This window comes from Lepidochelys kempii, chromosome 15 (genome assembly GCF_965140285.1).
Source record: "Lepidochelys kempii isolate rLepKem1 chromosome 15, rLepKem1.hap1, whole genome shotgun sequence".
In the NCBI taxonomy this organism is placed as follows: Eukaryota; Metazoa; Chordata; order Testudines; family Cheloniidae; genus Lepidochelys; species Lepidochelys kempii.
The window spans coordinates 15260994-15279474 of record NC_136394.1 but is presented as its reverse complement, the minus strand read 5'-3'; the positions used below and the strand labels follow the sequence as shown (position 1 = coordinate 15279474).

Below are 18481 nucleotides of genomic sequence, written 5' to 3'. Positions count from 1 at the left end.
CAACTCCATTCTGTTTGTATTTGTGCCCCTTAGTTCCTCTCTGCATTGGACATGTCCCCAAGTGACTGAGACTTGGCAAATCTGACTCTTTAGGAAATGCTGTTCCTCTTTCCTGAAAAGCTTTAAGTCTTACAACAAACTTGTAGAGTCCTGTCAAACTCAGGTAATTTGAAAGGGTGAAATTTCAAACTGTTATGAGAGATTTTTAAAGTCTCATTAAAACATACATAATAAATTCCTTTGAGTGGCATAGAATGAATCCATCAAATAATAATTATTATTTAATCAAATATTTTGCCTTTCTGTGGTGCTTTTTGTTCCAAGAACTCAAAGAACTTTACTAACATTAGGTAATGAGTTAAATCATGCTACAACCCCTGGCAACTAATTTAATACCTACCTCATCGGGGTGTTGTGAGAAATAATTAGTTTGTAAAATGCTTTGACGGTTAAAATGCTATATAAATGTTAAGTGTTATGATTACTTTATTCTAATATTAGGCATTTAGGGATTATTATATCCATTTTGCTGATGGGGAAAATGAAGCACACAGAGAGGTTAAGCAAAAGGAGCAGGGTGACTCAGAGAGGTAACTGTATGCATAGAGCAGTTGCAGCTGTGCCTAGCAGGTACACAGTGGGAGAAAGCTGACTATTGCTCAGGAAAGAAAGGAGAAAAGGCAGATGAGATGGAAAAGCTGCAGAGTCTCTCTGATAAAAGATCCTGGTGTACTACTGAAGTTGGATGTTTGTACTAAAGGTTTAAGAACATTGATATTTGATTAACAAGGACTAGTTGAAGTCTTACTGTACTGAAACCTGAAATATCCAAATCTGATACCATACTGACTGGGGAGAATAGCACTTATGTGTCTTCCAGTCCTGTAAATATGTGACACATGAACTGTTTCAAACATTATCTTCATTTCTTCTCTGCCAAAACTCTTAATCACACCAGAGCTATAGTCCTTCAAAGACACCATAAATCCCTATTCTTTAAACTTCAGTTTTTCCAACATATAGATGCTCAGGTCCCCACCTGTTGCTGGAAAAAGAAATCCACCATCTTCTTCTTCAACATGAAGTCCTAAAAGCACTACATGAAAACTAAGCCATCATCTGCAATTCTGATCCATGCCCTCCATGGCTGGTAAAATAGAGTCCAAACAGTATCTGTGACCCTTACTAATGGAGATAGTCAACACTTCTTTTGTAGAGGAAAAGCTATAGTCCATCCATTCTTAAGAAACCATTGTTCATTGCAGTTGACTTCCCAAATAACCACCTGAATCCCTAAATCCCTTTTCTAGCCAGATGATTGAGAAGCTTGCAAAGAACTGTGTACATTCCACCTACCAACTACCAATATCCTGCATACCCCTCAAATCAGGTTTCAGACTGAACACAACAGATACAGTGGTGATCACACTGGTGGATGATCTCTTGTCCATGGACAAGGGCTATGTAACAGTGACCATGCTGCTGCATCTCTCTATGACATTTGTTATTGTCAGTCATGAAATGCTGCTGTATCATCTCAACGATGTGGCAGGGGTTTCGTCCACCAGGGAACTGCTCCTTTACCTCCAGAGCCTGTACCACCATTCTTCCACATGGAGTGAGACTGTTATACCAATAAAATAAAAACCAGCAGGATCTTATTAAAGGGAAAAAGGCAAAATACCACATTTATTGTGAATACAGAAAGAATCATAGTAAGCAGTTAGTTATAGCTATAACATTCCATTCAATCTCATATTTATTCACACATTTTCATACAAACACACACACACACACATACACACCCACACACGCAGGTTCTGCAAGGTTGTTATCATAGTTACCAGCCTTAGAGTTGCTCATGCCAAGCCACTGGCCAGGTGGCCTGGACATGAGGAGGGAGCAGGGCCTTGTCAGATGCTCATCTGATGCTCCTGGAAGTTGGTTTGCAGAATCAGACCCCAAAGTTCTCACTTTTTAGAGTCTATTTTTATAGGAATTTCTTCCTATGCCAGTCTATGGGAATTGCTTCATCATGCTGTTGCTGAATCAATCAGCAGATAGCACATTCCTGACGGCTCCAAGATGTTATCTTGTTCTTTGGTTCTCCCATCCTTGAGGCTGTTGGGTGGATTCCAGTCTGCCCTCCGGGGGGGGTCCTCTGGTTATTTCCAATTGACGCCTTCTTCAGCCGATGGACACTGGATTCTTAGGCTGGCACCTCCCTGATCATTCAGTTATTATCCACACCAAGCATCCATCCACATGCATCCTCTATCTCTATTTTAATCACAATTGTTAATACAACAAAAGGGCGGGGAGTCTCTGGGTGCTGTTTCTGTTGTTAGAGTATTGCTTTGAGTCTCTCTCTCTGTGAATTGCTTTGAGAACAGACTCTGTCTTAGAATGTACTAACACAATTAGCAGCTTGCAAGTTTCACACATAGAGGGAGAGAAACAGTACCAAAAACCAAGAGACCTCTTAATTAGTAATACCCTGGAATTTAAACTCTGGGGAATCAAACTCATTTGTGATTTTAATACAGAACTTCTTTAATATGATCCAACAAGACCAGGACCCCCAACTGTACTGAATTCGCAGCATGTTCTGCATTTGGCTAATGTGATCCCTGCTTTTGTGACCTTCAGACTTGACTACTGCAATACGCTATACCCAAGAATGAAACTTATGACTTAAACAAAAACAAGAGAAAACACCTCCAAGAAATTCAAATGTATGATTGAGTTTACTTGACAATGAATACTGTCCAGAGCACAGGTTTCAATCCTTATCTTCCAAATCCTCAAAGGGCCTGCCCAAAACTACCTTAACGGCCTCTTTGCGCTCAAAAATCATGGGGAGATGATAGGATAGATAACTCATCCTTGAGAGGAAATAAAGTTTTCTCAGCCACTAGCCCACAATAGCAACTCAGTCCCAGAGGATATGATATTAGACATATCTCACAGACTCATTAGACAAATGTAAAACCCATATCTTTGATTAAGCTTTCTCATAATAACAAAAAAACCCACAAAAACCCATGCTGACCCAGGGTGAGGGTAGGCAGGTGGAGCAGAGAGAAAGAAATCCTTTATTATGTTTACTTGTAGAATTTGTATATGCTTAGATAGAAATTCAGTTAAAGGGTCTATCTCTAATCTAGTACTGTGACATTCACTTCCAATAACGACTAATAATAGGATAAAACATTTACAAAAATCCATTTTCCATGTCCCAAACCATTTTATATGCCTCTCAATTGCAACTGTTAAAAGAATAAAATGGATAAAAGAATGAAGACAAACTTTAACTTTTTTCATTTGAAATTCTTCACCCTACATTCCCATAAATTTGCTGACAAATGCTGTTTTTATATGTGTTGCCTTATCTCTTGAGTTGTTTTCTAATAGTAAGCATTTTTAAGCAATGAATTATGTATTGAGGTGGTTATTGTGACTCTTACTCTCTCATTTGAGGATTTAATACAAATTTATAAACTTGTTTTTTCTCCCTCTGTCTTGCCTTCTGTGATTTGGGTAATGTACATTGTCATATTAATTCTGTTTTAGGCAGATGCTTTCTACATTATGGAACATTTCTTAAAACATTCATGAAAAAAGTAAATACAGCCTCCCAGCCCCACTCCCTCCAGAAAAAAAAGTTCACAAAGCTCTCCATCCTGAGAAAAAAGCTGGATGTGTTGACTTAATTGGTATTATTGTGTGCATAACACTAACATGAACAGATGCACAAAACCCCTAATACAGAGGTTTCTCACGCTTTTAGATAATATGGGCCATGTCTTAATGGAGAGATTGACTCACGGACCACTATTCCTCCCATTCACAGCAGTCGCCTCCCCTTCCATTCATGGTCACATAACACCCGTGTCACAACTGCAGTCATTGCTTCCATGGAAAAACAATATTTGAAAATATGAAATATATTTTTAGCTTCCTTTTAATGTGATTTACCAGCTGGAAACAAGGAAAGCCAGCACCAGGTGACCAGCCTGTTCTTCACAGACCAGCAGTCGAAGATTGAGTACTGTTGCTCTAAGAGCTAGCAAGATTTCAGCTAATACATTACTTGGGATCCACATATACAGAGTTTCCCCAAAGCTAGGAAACAAGTTAAAACACCATTTCTTCAAATACTGTTATGTTGGATAAGGTGAATGAAGCGTAACTTTGTTGAAAACATTTTTGAAAAATGTCCTCAAAACCTAGTCTTGTGAATTGTTTTGTGTATATATATATACATATATGTACAATTCACAAGACTAGGTTTTGAGGACATTTTCAAATATATATATAGAGAGAAAGTGAGAGAGATTTAACAAAGATATACTCAATTTACACTGGCTGACATGACATTTTTTGCAGAAACCATGTTTAAAAATTGTTGGCTGACACAGAAAACTAGTGTACAGAATACAAAGCTTTGGTGATGCAAACTTGTACAAAGTATTAAAATCAATGTGCTATGAAGCTTTACTTTATATAGATATAGATATATATAAAAATAAATTTTTAAATTTGTATTGCATCAGTGTCTAGTTGCCCCAATCAGGGATTGGGGTCTATTGTGGTAGGCACGATACGTAGATATAATGAAACAACAGGATCTACTGAACTGAACAGAGGCCAAGAGTACATCCATATCTGAATAAGCTATGGGGTTTGATGGTTCTAAAAAGTAGCATGACATTTCTTGCAAGCTATTTAATTATATCTTAAAATAGATAACTTTATGGCTAACAGACAGCCCCCCAACCTGAAGCAAATACTCACCAGCAACTACACAGCACACCACAGAAACACTAACCCAGGAACCAATCCCTGTAGCAAACCTTGTTGCCTACTCTGTCCCCATATCTACTCTAGTGACACCATCAGAGGACCCAACCACATCAGCCACACCATCAGAGGCCCATTCACCTGCATGTCTACTAATGTCATATATGCCATCATGTGCCAGCAATGCCCCTCTGCCGTGTACACTGGCCAAACTGGACAGTCCCTACATAAAAGAATAAATAGACACAAATCGGACATCAGGAATGGTAATACAAAAAGCCAGTGGGAGAACACTTCAGTCTTCCTGGACCTTCTATAACAGATTTGAAAGTAACTGTACTTGAACAAAAAAACTTCAGAAACAGACTTCAAAGAGAAACATCAGAACTAAAATTCATTTGCAAATTTAACACCATTAATTTGGGCTTGAATAGGGACTGGGAGTGGCTGGCTCATTACAGAAGCAGCTTTGCCTCTCCTGGAATTGACACCTCCTCATCTGTTGTTGGGAGTGAACTACATCCACCCTGATCAAATTGGCCCTGTCAACACTGGTTCTCCACTTGTGAGGTAACTCCCCTCTCTTCATGTGTCAGTATATTTATGTCTGCATCTGTAACTTTCACTCCATGCATCTGAAGAAGTGAGGTTTTTACCCACGAAAGCCTATGCTCAAATAAGTCTGTTAGTCTTTAAGGTGCCACCGGACTCCTTGTTGTTTTTGTGGATACAGGCTAACACAGCTACCCCCGATACTTGACATTTATAGCTAATGTTATTCTCTACATATTGTGCATGTTCTTTAGTTCCTGTTCCTCTCTGATGGAAGTTTGATTATACTTTAGTTCTAATCATATGAATGCAGTATGCCATAGCAGGTGTATACATAATCTCAATTCTAGCAATTGCTTTATATTCTGGAGATGAGGCCTAATTTGAGCATATGCTACAGGTGCCATCTATTTTGTGAGCAACTAGTTTGTGACTATGTGTACCAGTGCCCTCTATTGGAGGTTTTATGTTTGTCTTTTGCTATTTAATATTTATTTTTCTTTCCAAAACTAAGATTTATACACAACAGAACCTATTCCAAAAGCAGCATGTTGTGCCAAATCTGAATTTGGTCCACCATCAATCATAAGATAAGAATATAAACAATAAATCAAAAGAAACTCTTACACGTAAGATAATAAAATTACAAAGTAGATGAACAAGAAATATTAATAATAAACTACAAAAAATGGGAAACAGAAAGAAAACCCAATCAACAAATGTCCCATAATTTTTTCATTTTTATCAGTCAATTGAAAGGAATCCCACTGGCTAGACCCATGTCAACCTCCATCAGTTCCTTCTACTCTCTTTTCTCTGACTCTAACTCACATGAAGTTGACATCATCATTTGGCCCCATCTACAGTGGGATTTTACATTTGATAGAAATCATATTTAAACTTTATTTAAAGTAAATTAAGCAAAATATTTTAACATGGTTTAGCCAACCAGACTATTTGAAAACATGATCTAGCATAGCACAGACTGTATTCTAGAGAGCTAGGCTCAGATCTTCAGGCCCACATTCTCCCAATTTCAGGCTGCTTCAGGAGAATCAGCTGAATGGTGGCACAGAGCTGGTAGAAGCATTTCTTCACTCTCCCTGTAGCTGGGGCATTTCTGCGCTAGCTGCTGTGGTGACTATTTGGAGCCATCTGCAGGCAGCATAAACTTATGACAGGAGATTGGACTGATGCACAGACATCCCAAGAATGAGAGTGTGGCTTAATGTCACCTTAGCACTCTTCTTCCCTGAGCTGTGCTGTGCATTTTTCAGTTGTAGCCAAGGATCTATTTTTAAAAATGTCTTTGCCAACTCCATCCACAGTAGCTTAGACAAACTGTATTTCAACTGAGTTTGTCTGAATCAGGCCAAACCGTTCAAGCAATATGGTTCCCCACCCAGATGGACCCTAAAGGGTAGCTACAGATCTGAAACATGGATCCCCACTGTTCCCTTCCTTGTGTTCTGCTGGGAATGAGAAGGGTCACTCATCTTACTGTCTCTCTTCTATTGCTACACCTTACTTTAAAAGTTTATTTGCACTACGAAAGCAACCCATTACCAACCATCTAAGGCCCTGATCAGTCACAGATTTACCCATATGCTTAACTTTACACTTGTGAGTATTCTCATTGAGCTCATTGGACCACTCGTACGCTTAAACCCATCCATAAGTCTTGGCAAGATCAGGGTCACTGTCAATAATGAGTCCTCCTGAACCAATGTTACAAATGGTTTGACTGTTTTCAGCATCATTACAAAAACTGACAGAGACTTTCAGAACCAAGTGTCCCTACTATATGAGCGCTTAAACCATTTTCAGTACTAGTTCAGTGACCTATTGATAAACATTGTCAGCCACGATCACTTTGCTAATGCAGAGGAAGTTCTCGTAGCTGCTGCCATTACCTTGTTTTGAACAATGATGGCGTGTGTGAATGACTTTCTCAAAAGCAATACATCCTGATTAATGAGGGGACAAAGAATGGGGCATTTTTAAACAGCAGTTCCCAAATGTGGTCCTCTGAGCACTGTTGCTCTGAGGAGTTTTCACTGGCTGGTGACATAGTTGCTCTTGTCCTTGTTTCCAACTGCCTGTACATGAATTCAGATCCTTCAGTGCAAAAGAGTGGAAATCTGTAATACTTCCAGATGCCTGGCATAAAGACAGCAAAAAAAGTACACAAATATTTTCCGAACAAAATTGCTGCATTTGCAACAGGGAATTTAAGGCCATGTCTACACTACCAATTTGTGTCGACAAAAGTGACGTCCACACCCGTAAGTCGACATAATAAAAATCTCAATTTTGTGTTCACACTTATTCCCTCTGTCGGCAGACCGCATCCACAGTGGGGGCACCATCATCGAAGGTGTGAGCAATGCCCTGTGGGTATCTATCCCACAGTCCTTCTGTCGCTAGATATTGTGGGATGACAGAGTGGAACGTGGTGCATCTGGGGACAGTGCTAAATGTCCCATGATGCACTGCTTTCTGACCCAGTACTCCATGGGCTTCCGGCTTTCTTTTGCAGCATTTTTTCAACAGCCCTTCTTTGCTGTGCACCCTGGCATCTTTGTGAGAAGGGATGGATCTCACACTGCTGTCCTATGCTCTGTTAACTGTCATGAAGACATCGCAGATGGCAGTGCAGTTAATCATGAAGTTCCTACCTGAAGAAGACTTGCAGGTGCCCGACATGTTGCGTGATATGGATAGGAGCAACTTTAGATTGCTTTTGGCATTCACAGAGCAGGTGCATAGGGTAAGCCGTCGCTTTGGGGCTTGTAAAACAAGCACTGAATGGTAGGATCGTATCATCATGTAGATGTGAGATAGCGAGCAGTGGCTACAGGACTTTCGGATGCAGAAAGCCACCTTCCTGGAACTGTGTGCGGAGCTCGCCCTGGACCTGCAGCGCAAGGACACCAGATTGAGAACTGCCCTCTCGGCAGAGAAGCTAGCAACTGTGTGGAAGCTAGCAACTCCAGACTGCTACCAATCAATTTAGAGTGGGGAAGTTGACCGCAAGTGTGCAGGGCAATAAATCGCATCCTGCTACGAAGGACTGTGACTCTGGGAAATGTGCGTGAAATAGTGGACGGCTTTGCAGAAATGGGTTTCCCTAACCGTGGAACGGCAATAGATGGCACACATATTCCAATTTTGGCACCAGATCACCTTGCGATGGAGTACATCAGTAGGAAGGGGTACTTCTCCATGATGTTGCAGGCACTTGTGGATCACCGTGGGCATTTCACTGACATCAACGCGGGGTGGTCTGGGAAGGTGCATGACACACACATGTTCAGGAACAACAGCCTGTACAGAAAGCTGCAAGTGGGGATTTTCTTTCCTAACTGGAAGATTACAGTGTGTGGGGGGGTGTTGAAATGCTCATAGTGATCCTGGGGGACCCTGCATACCCCTTACAGCTGTGGCTCATGAAACCTTATATGGGACACCTGGACAGCAGTAAGGAGCAGTTCAACAACAGGCTCAGTAGGTGCCAGATGGCAGTTGAATGTGCCTTTGGCAGATTAAAGGCACGCTGGCGATGCCTTTATGGCAGGTTGGACCTCACTGAGGATAATATTTCTATGATCATATCTGCATGCTGTACGTTGCATAATCTCTGTGAAGCTAAGGGTGAAAGGTTTGCTCAGACGTGGAGTGCTGAGACAAACCGCTTGACTGCTGATTTTGAGCAGCCAGAAACCAGGGCTGTCAGAGGAGCCCAGAGGAGAGCTATTCAAATCAGGGAGGCTTTGAGGCAATGACCACCAGTAACATATTTCTGTCTGAGTTGCTTCAATGTTACCTTACATGCAGTTTTTCTATGGGGCAATGGTGACATTTGGGGCCTTATATTCCTGTAATAAAGTGATTTAAATGCCTGTGCATGTATTGGCAGTGCCTGCAATCTCACCTTGAAGAAAAAAAATAAAGATGATTTACCATTATAAAAGTTTGCTTTTATTGCACAAGAAGCTAACTTTGTCCTCGGGGTTAGGTCCTCTTTCCGCCACCTCTGTGCCCTCTGAAGTATCCATGGGACTCTTGGTGATGGAGGTGGGGTCATCACCAAGGATGGCATCCAGCTCCTTATAGAACCAGCGGGTCTTAAGTGAAGCACCTGAGGGAAGGTTTGCCTCCGTTGTGTTATGGTACGCCTGCTTCAGCTCCTTTATCTTCATGCTTCACTGCAGCGTGTCCCGATCATAGCCTTTTCACACAAGCCTCGTGAAATCTGCCCATAGGTATCCCAATTCCTATGGCTCAAGCGCAGCTGGGACTGCATAGCCTCCTCTCCCCATATACTGAGCAGATCCAACAGCTCTGCAGTGGTACAAGCGGGAGAGCGTTTGCTGCGATATCCTGCCATGGTCATCTGGGAAGCTGCAATGAGACCTCTCCACCCCGAGCAAACAAGAAATGGAATTTCAAAAATTCCCAGGGCTTCTAAAGGGGAGGTGCGGATGGTTGTTTACCTGACTACAAGACAGTGGAGTTCAAACAGCTGACCAGAGTGGTCAGGATGGGCATTGTGGGACACCTCCTGGAGACCAATTAAAGTGATGAAATGAAGCGTGGGGTCTACACTTGCACTTTGTTGACAAAAAAATAGAGGAAAAAGATGTAAATCTCTCATGAGGGTGGATGTATTTTGTCTCCAAAACCAGGCATTTTCCCCAATAAAAGTTGCCTCGCAGTGTGTACACACTCACTGTTTGGATCAACAAATGGCAGTTTTGGTGACAAAACATGGCCGTGATGGTAAATGGGAGAAAAGGTGATTCCTATAAGGAACAGGAAGGCTGCCAAGGAGATACTTCTTGTGTTACCAAGTGGGCCATGCCATTAAAACTTTTGACAACCCCTGCTCTGAATGCAACGCAACAACTCCTCTGGAGTTTTAGCAGATGGCACCTTTGACTTGCTCTGTTTTGGCAGTGGGGGGGGGGGGGGGGGGTTGTTGCATAAGTGGGAAGAAGAGCAGCCTCTCACGTTTGGAAGATAATCTTGATTTGGTGAAGAATGCTTTATGCTTCTTTGTGCATGCAGTCCGGGTTAATCCGACACAGGAGAAATCCAGGCACGGGCTGGGGATATGGGGAGCGGGCTTACCCAGCGCACACCCAGGCGACCTCTGAGGACTGCCAAGACGCTGACTGTTCACACCGGCTCCAGGGGCTGGGGCAAGGCCGGGTCAGCGGGAGGGAGGGGGCCGCGAGGAGGCGGCTGCCCCGCTAGGGAAGCGGGGAGTTAGGGCCTTGCCCGAGGGGCCCGAGCCCAGCGCTGAAGGGGCCCCGCGCGCGCGCGCGTGCCGGCGGCGGTTGGCGGCCGTTCCCCGCCAGCCCGCGCTCCTCGCTTCGCCGCCGCGCCTCCCCTGGGCCATGACCCGAGACAGCCCGGGCGGGGGCCCGCCCCCGGGGGGCCGGCTGTCTCCCCGCAAGGCCCCGGCGCCGCCCGCCGGCAGCCAGGCCCAGCACGACGAGCACAAGCGGGAGCTGGAGGCGCTGCGGGCCGAGCTGGACGGGGAGCGGCTGCGCTCGCAGGAGAGCCGGCGCCGCTTCGCCGCCGAGGCCCGCGAGCTGCGGGAGACGGCCGAGCGCGACCGGCAGCTGCTGGCCGACCAGCTCCGCTCCAAGTGGGAGCAGCAGCGGGCCCGAGAGCTGCACCAGCTGCGGGAGCTGAGCCTGCGGGAGCGGGAGGCCGAGATCCGCCAGCTCCTCCGCTGGAAGGACGCCGAGCTGCGCCAGGCCCAGGAGCTGCTCCAGCGGGAGCGGGACGCCGCCGTGCGGCAGGCCCGGGACCTGCAGCGGCAGCTGGCCGAGGAGCTGGTGAGCCGGGGCTACGGCAGCACCCGGGGCGGCCCCGCGGGGCTGAGCAGCGAATGCCGCGGCAAACTGCAGGAGGTGCTGGGCAAGCTGCGCTGGGAGACCGATGGCGACCAGGCCGCCCGCATCCGCCACCTCAGGGCCGAGCTGGAGCTGGAGCGGAGCCTCTTCCTCAAGTACATTCTGGAGCGCTTCGAGGGCGAGCAGCAGCCCGCCGGCTCCCCGCACAGGCCCAGGCACGGCCCGCAGCCCCGCCTCAGCAGGAGCCTCCTGGAAGGGCCGAGGCCCCGCTCCTTGGAAAGCCTCATCGCCGCCGTCTCCCCGGATGGGGGAGCCTCCAGGTCGCGCTCGCTGGACAGCAGCCTAGCCAAACCCGAGTCTTCGCACGCAGCGCACCAGGCCCCGCTGGAGGGGAGCCCCCCGCAGAGCCCCTGTCGGGGGCAGCAGCCGGCCCAAAAGGCCTTAGAACAAGCTGCCAACCCCCAGGAAGGAGCTGCCAAGGAGCTCCCTCTGAAGCCCACCAGCCAGGAGCAGCCCCTGGAGTGCTTGGACTCGCCTCCTGAAGGGAAGATGGGCAGCTGGGGGTCTGCAGGAGAGGGTGGCACCCTGGCAGTGGGGCAGCAGCAGGAGTGGCTGTCTGGCAACAATTACAGCCAGCTGGTGAAGCAGAACACCGACCTGCTAAGTGCCCTGGAGGATCTAGAGCGGCGATGCACGGCCCTTAAGGAAGAGAACGGCCTTCTGAGGAGGAGCAGTTTCCCCGAGATGCAGGAGAAGGTGAAGCGGCTCAAGAAGAAAAATGCAGATCTGGCCATCATTGCCAAGCGATTGGAAGAGAGAGCCAGGAAACTCCAGGAGTCCAACCTCAAGGTGGTCAATGCCCCAATACCACTTTCCCTCAAAGGCTCCAGTGTGGAACTGTGCAAGAAAGCATTTGCCCGGCAGCGGGCTAAAGACCTGAGTGAACAAGCTAGCATCCTTCTAGCCAAAGATAAACAAATAGAAGCCTTGCAGAGAGAGTGTTGGGAGCTGCAGGCCAAACTGGTCACAGGCAAGGAGGGCTCATGCTGGCTCAATTTAAGTGACTTTGATCGTTTGTTGCGGGAGTCTCAGAAAGAAGTGTTACGATTACAGAGACAGATCACGTTGAAGAACTTGAAAGAGTCTCTACAGTCCTCCAAAATGGGTCCAGACAGTTCTTCTCCAGCTGTTACCATGTGCCTAATACAGGAAACACTTGCACCAAACATTGATGCAAGCTTAGATGGTTCATCTTTGCCAAAACAGACACCACCAGGATCAATCACTTTGGCAAAGGATATTAAGCCAGTAGTATTACCTTCGGGAAATGTGTCTGAGGAATATGAAAACATCCCTTTGAAAACAGACCCAGACAGCAAAAATCAAATACAGCATTTGGAAGTAGAGCTTAGTAAGAAAAGTAAGCAGTGTGAAAACCTTGAACAAGAAATGGAGAAAAAGCAGAAAAAATGTGAAGAGTTGGAAATGCAGCTTCAGGAGGTGCTGACTGAAAATGCCAAAGTGGCTGAGGAAAACGCTCAACTCAGTGGGAAAACTAAATGGACAGAAAAGGTTGAATCTGAAAATGCTGACCTGAAGGTGAAACTAATGGGAGTGACAGAGGAGCGGAATTCTGCTGTCCAGTTGACCAAAGGACTTCAAACCAAGGTGGAGGATCTAGAGCATGTACTGAAGGACATGAAAGAAATGGCAGAGAGAAGGCAACAGCTGGAGGTTGACCATGAGGAAACACTGTTAGCACTGCAGAAGAAAGAAGAGGAGGTCAAATATTTGCAGCAGGCCCAGGTAGAAGCAAAAAGGGAACATGAAGAGGTAGTACAGCTATTAGAAGACCAGGTGAGGGAATTGGAGAATCAGTATCACAGTCAAACTGAACATTTTAATCTTCTGTCTCAGGAACTCGAACAATTACAAATAAAAAATTCTGACCTTGTGACTTCAAACTTGCCACATGCTACGTGCTGTTCCTCAGAAGATTGCCATGCTCTTCAGTGCAGTAAAAATATTAGTGACATAGACTTTGTATCCACTCCTGCTGCTTCTAAGAAGCAAACCAAGAAACTGGAGTTCCAGTCAAACTCCTCAAAATCAGAATCCACACAGTACAGTCCTAAGTCGTGCCCCACTCCAGAGGGGGATAGTGCAAGTGAGGTGGATGAATTGGAGACAGACAAATTTTCCCTAATCTTGGAGTCTGAGAGACAAGGTCCCGCAAAACTTCAAGTGTTTTTAGCTCGATACAGCTATGACCCTTTTGATGGTCCTAATAAGAACCCTGAGGCAGAGCTTCCACTGACAGCTGGAGAATACATTTACATCTATGGAGAGATGGATGAGGATGGCTTCTTTGAAGGAGAGCTGATGGATGGCAGAAGAGGGCTGGTTCCCTCTAATTTGATAGAAGAAGTTTCAGATGATGACCTCATGACCTTTGTGCCTCCAAAGACAAGTGACCTCTCCCATACTTCAGATCATGAAATGAGTTTCCTCAGCAGAAGTGCTAGTAGTGGAGAAAAGAGTGATTGCCATGATGAAGAAATCAGTGTCAATCTATTGCCCAGTAGACTAGAAGGAGACATGGAAATGCCTGATCATACAGCGGTGCCTTATCCAAGAAATTTGACTCTAATCAAACAGTTTGCAAGAAGTGTTGTTATAGGCTGGGAGTCACCACTCATGCCAGCTGGCTGGGGAGATGTGCAGAGCTATAACATTTATGTAGATACAGAACTTTGCCAAAATGTGAGGTCTGGTTGTCAGACTCAAACAGCAATTGAGAATCTGGATTTAAAGATTAAGGCTTTTCGGATCTCAGTACAAAGTGTGACAGAGAAGGGAAACTCAGATAAGATGCAATGTACCTTCCTTGTAGGGCAAGGTTTCCATATAGCACCAGCACTTCTGAAACTTAGGAGCATCACTGCCACTTCAGCGGAGGTCACCTGGTTACCAAGCAGTAGCAACTACACTCATGCAGTGTACCTTAATGAGAAGGAGTGTGATGTGACAAAGGCAGGGATCTACTGGTACACTTTCCATAACCTGCAACCCAGCACTCAATACAATGCAAAAGTGGAAACACAGCTTCAGAGGACAGTATGGGATTTGCCTCAAGAGAAATGGGAACAGAAATCAGCAATGATTAAGTTCATAACTCCATCAGCAGGACCACCTGATGCTCCACTTGATGTCCAAGTACAGCCTGATCCCTCAGCGGACATTCTAGTTATCAGCTGGCTACCAGTGACAATTGATGCAGCAGGATCATCCAATGGGGTACGTGTTACTGGTTATGCTGTGTATGTCAATGGACAAAGAGTAACAGAAGTTATATCTCCAACAGCTGGCAGTGCCATAGTAGAACTGTCCCAGTTAGACATGCTACAAGGGTCTCAGAAGGTTTCTGTGAGAACTGTCTCCCCCAGTGGAGAGTCAGTTGATTCTGTGCCAGCTCTGATTCCCTCAGCCATGTTAAATGTTCCCAGTTGTTCTTCATCATCAAAGTCTATGTCTACCAGCCTGACCTCTGGACTACCCTATGGGGAATTCATAGACTCTCAACATGTGAAAATCCCTTTGACACATTGCATATCTTCACCCTCTTCAGAGATGTTCATGGCCAGTCAAGATAACAAATTCACCATTCACTTCACCTCCAACTGCAGAGACTCAGTAGCTTCTCTGCCAGCAAGCATCCCTCCACCCCAGTTGTTCTCCTCTCAGAGTTCTTCCTTGATACATGAGCTTGCAATGTGCAACATTGGTGATAATGTAGCAAGAGATAAAGACGATAAATGTTTAAAGTCTTATCAGCAGACAGCAGTCAGTGTGCAACATTCAGGCCTTGTCTTTCCAACTAGATGGTGTGAAGAATCAGTCAATTCCAGGATGTCACCGTTAAAAGAACTTGCTGAAGACAGCCAGAGAAAGAGGATAAAAAAGCTCTTTGTTACTAAAAAAGCTGTGCTTGAAAATCAAACAGACACTAGCGACATGAAAATGTCTATGATCACCCACTATGTGCACTCTGACGACAAATCTGTGAAAGATTCAACCACTGGAGATATTGAGGGATATGATGAGAGCTGCTTGAGTTCTGTGCCTGAGCTGTGTTCTAGTCAGCTTGAATTGGAGGAGGACAGTTACAGAGACATAGGTATACATGATATCTGTGTTCAGGAAGTCCCAGATATTTCCACTGAGAAGAAACAGATGAAAGGATTATTCAAAGAAGTCCCCAGCCTAGCGATGTCTAGAGGTGAAATACAGGAAGACCAAATATCAAGAACAGAAAACTGGCAATTGAATCCTGTTGGTGACCACAGCCACAGTTCTGATCTTTCAGATATTTTGGAAGAGGAAGAAGAGGACCTGGATTTAGACACGCAGGAAGAGAATAGAATAAAGGTGGTTGGTAATGATTCCAGGCTACCGGAGCTTCCAGAGTTTCCCATGCAGTGGGCTCAAAACAGAAAAATGAGCAAGGCTTTAAGAATAGGCCAAGCAGGGACATCTTCATTTTCCAAAACAGGCCCTCTGAGAAGCTTCGTCTCAGAGGAAATAGTTAATGATGATTCAGTAAGGATATTTGTGGCCCTTTTTGACTATGATCCCATATTGATGTCACCTAATCTTGATGCAGCTGAAGAGGAGCTCCCATTTAAAAAGGGGCAGATTCTAAAGGTGGTTGGTGATAAAGATGCTGATGGCTTTTACAGAGGTGAATATGCAGGAAGGGTAGGGTATATTCCCTATAATATGGTGTCTGAAGTGCAGGTGGAGAGTAATGAAACGAAACAGCACCTGTTAAAACAAGGTTCCATTACTGATGAAAAATCTGTGATTAACTTAGTTGAGGTGGATACACAGAATAACAATAAGTCTCGCACAGAACATAGCTGGCAGGATAGCAAGGCTGAACAGCTTACTTCTAAGACAATGGTGGCTGTCTTTGACTATAATCCAAGGGAGAACTCATTAAATGTAGATGTGGAAAGTGAGCTGACATTTAGTGCTGGAGACATCATCACAGTATTTGGGTCTGTGGATGATGATGGACTCTACTATGGGGAGTTAAACGGACAGAGAGGACTTATCCCTTCTGACTTTCTAAAAACTGTCTCTTGGGATGAAGAGTAAAAGAGGATTCATTTAAAAGACACCTCTGCAGAGAGTTATAGAAGAAGGAAAAGAAAAATCTGATATATCAACAACAAAAAAGCACAAAATGTAGATGAAAAATTAAATCTTTAGCGAAGTCTAGCATTAAAAACTATCCATGCAAATGCCTCCTACAAAATGTATATTTTTAAGAATTGAACAACTAGACAATTTCATATGTACTTGAATCTTCGCTCATATGAGATTAATAGTTTGAACTATTTGCAGGAGACTCCAAATAGATTTTTAGTTGTGAAACAAACTGGGTACCTTTAAATTTGTTTCAAAGACCTGTAAGAAAGTTAGAAGTAACCTTTAAATATTTTCCTGTAGGGATTATGAAAAGACTGCATCGCAGAGATAAAAGTGAATTTCACATGCAGTTTAAAACATTGTATGACCTTAATCTTTTTTTTCTTTTTCTTTTTAAATAAGGAGGAGATGTACATAGAGAAAATATGTTAGTACTTAATGGATCAACTTTTCCCACTTTTTGGAGTACAGACAGTATTGGTGTGAAATGGCTGTTAAAAGCATGCCAGATAATCTTTTTCTTAAGGGGTAGATGAACTTTGACTACTTTTTAGCATGTCTTTCTCTACAAAAATAACTGATTCATTAGCCCACTTCTCTTCTTCATTGCGAGTTGCAGTTCAAAGAGAGGAAGATGTTCCAAATGTGTAGAATGCTACAGTGACTGTGGGCAGAATGTTCCAATAGCTGACATAGAGCAAAACAAAAATATTTAACAGTAGACACCTACCTATTACAGTGTCCAAATGATTTCCAGCTCTGAACTGAATCTAAACCCTTTTTCATTTGAGATTTTGATTTTAAGGAAGACACTGGTTTCCCTCTAGCCAGTTGCTCCCATTAAAGCTCGTATTATCTAGGAGAAACTTAACAGCTACATATGCTTTAATACTGTGGTTTCTTTGTGTGATTTACACTGAAATTTGTCTTTCCTGTTTCAGAGTGGGAGGTCTGTAATACCTCAACACTTGTTGAAAAGAATATGCCCTCTCCTGCTGTCATTGAAATCTGTAGGAGTTTTTCAGTCGACTTCAAGGAGAGCTGGATTGCGTCCACTGGTTGCACTTCATTGTCTCACATCTCAAGGGTTACTAACATAGGCATTTGTCCTATAAATATGCATTTGTGCTTAGGATCATATAAGGCATGCTCCACATAGGAGTTAGTACCAAAAGTGTTCTTGCACTAAGGGCTGTGTTAAATAGCTTTGCACACTGTAAGGCTTACATTTGCAGCAGAGAATAATCCTCCCAATGACAGGCTTTCATAGGAAGGATTCTGTTGGGTTAACGTTAGGCTCCCAATCTGGAGATGACTCCATTCAGGCACAGCAGTCCACTTGCACAAACTTACTCTCAGGAACAGGGCATCCATTTGTGCCGTTAGTATTGAAAATGGAGGGGTCAGTTTCTGTCCTTTAACTTATTTAAATATTTTACTTGTTCACTTATTTATGGAGATATTAAACTGTTTTACTTGTTTATTTAAATATTTTACTTGTTTACATATCTAAATACTTGTTTTACTATTGTATGATTCAGACTATGACTACAGAAGCTGTGAAGAGTGACTCAAAGCTCTTGAAGTAGGATCAAAGCTGTATATGTAGACGAGTTTGAAAACAGGAGAGTTTGCAGATGTTTCCTTATGAGATGTATTCTTTGTGTTACGATGTTACTTTTTAGACCTATGGGAAGTTTACTGTCTTTTATACCAATGTTAATTTCCTTGCATATTTCACTTTAATTGTCTTAAGAAAGCAATTTGTTTCATTTTGAAATTTGAATTTTAAAAGTGATATCCATCGGTGCTGGTGATACATTTTTATTTAAAAAAAATTATTTTAATAAAACTTATTTCTTATTTTCTGAGAATTTGCCCCTGTTCTTCATTGACACTTAAAGTGGTGTTATGAACTTGCAAAATTTTGATTAAAAGTTTTTTGACTTCTTTTGTTTGGTTTTCCCATTTCATCCTGTGTCTAAACAATACACCAATCACTTTGAAGCCTAATAAATTTTCAGATTTAAGGCCCTGATTTTGGG

At 43.7% G+C, this 18481-nt stretch overlaps 1 protein-coding gene across 3 annotated transcripts; it reads left to right on the top strand.

Annotated features, from left to right (window-relative positions):
- The first annotated feature begins 10562 nt into the window (after window positions 1–10562).
- Window positions 10563–18240, top strand: LOC140898602 (peripheral-type benzodiazepine receptor-associated protein 1). 3 transcript variants are annotated; one of them, XM_073312635.1, is made up of 2 exons: window positions 10563–15963; window positions 17978–18240. In XM_073312635.1, exons 1-2 carry the CDS (start codon window positions 10758–10760, stop codon window positions 18004–18006), a joined length of 5235 nt encoding a protein of 1744 aa, XP_073168736.1. In that variant the 5' UTR covers window positions 10563–10757; the 3' UTR covers window positions 18007–18240. The 3 variants fall into 3 exon arrangements, with proteins under 3 accessions (XP_073168736.1, XP_073168735.1, XP_073168734.1); XM_073312634.1 differs by having other exon boundaries at window positions 17378–18240; XM_073312633.1 differs by lacking the exon at window positions 17978–18240 and having other exon boundaries at window positions 10569–17464.
- The last annotated feature ends 241 nt before the right edge of the window (window positions 18241–18481 follow it).

Bases quoted from the DNA above. Each gene is read 5' to 3' on its own strand.
- LOC140898602 (XM_073312633.1), top strand. From the start codon at position 10,758: ATGACCCGAGACAGCCCGGGCGGGGGCCCGCCCCCGGGGGGCCGGCTG.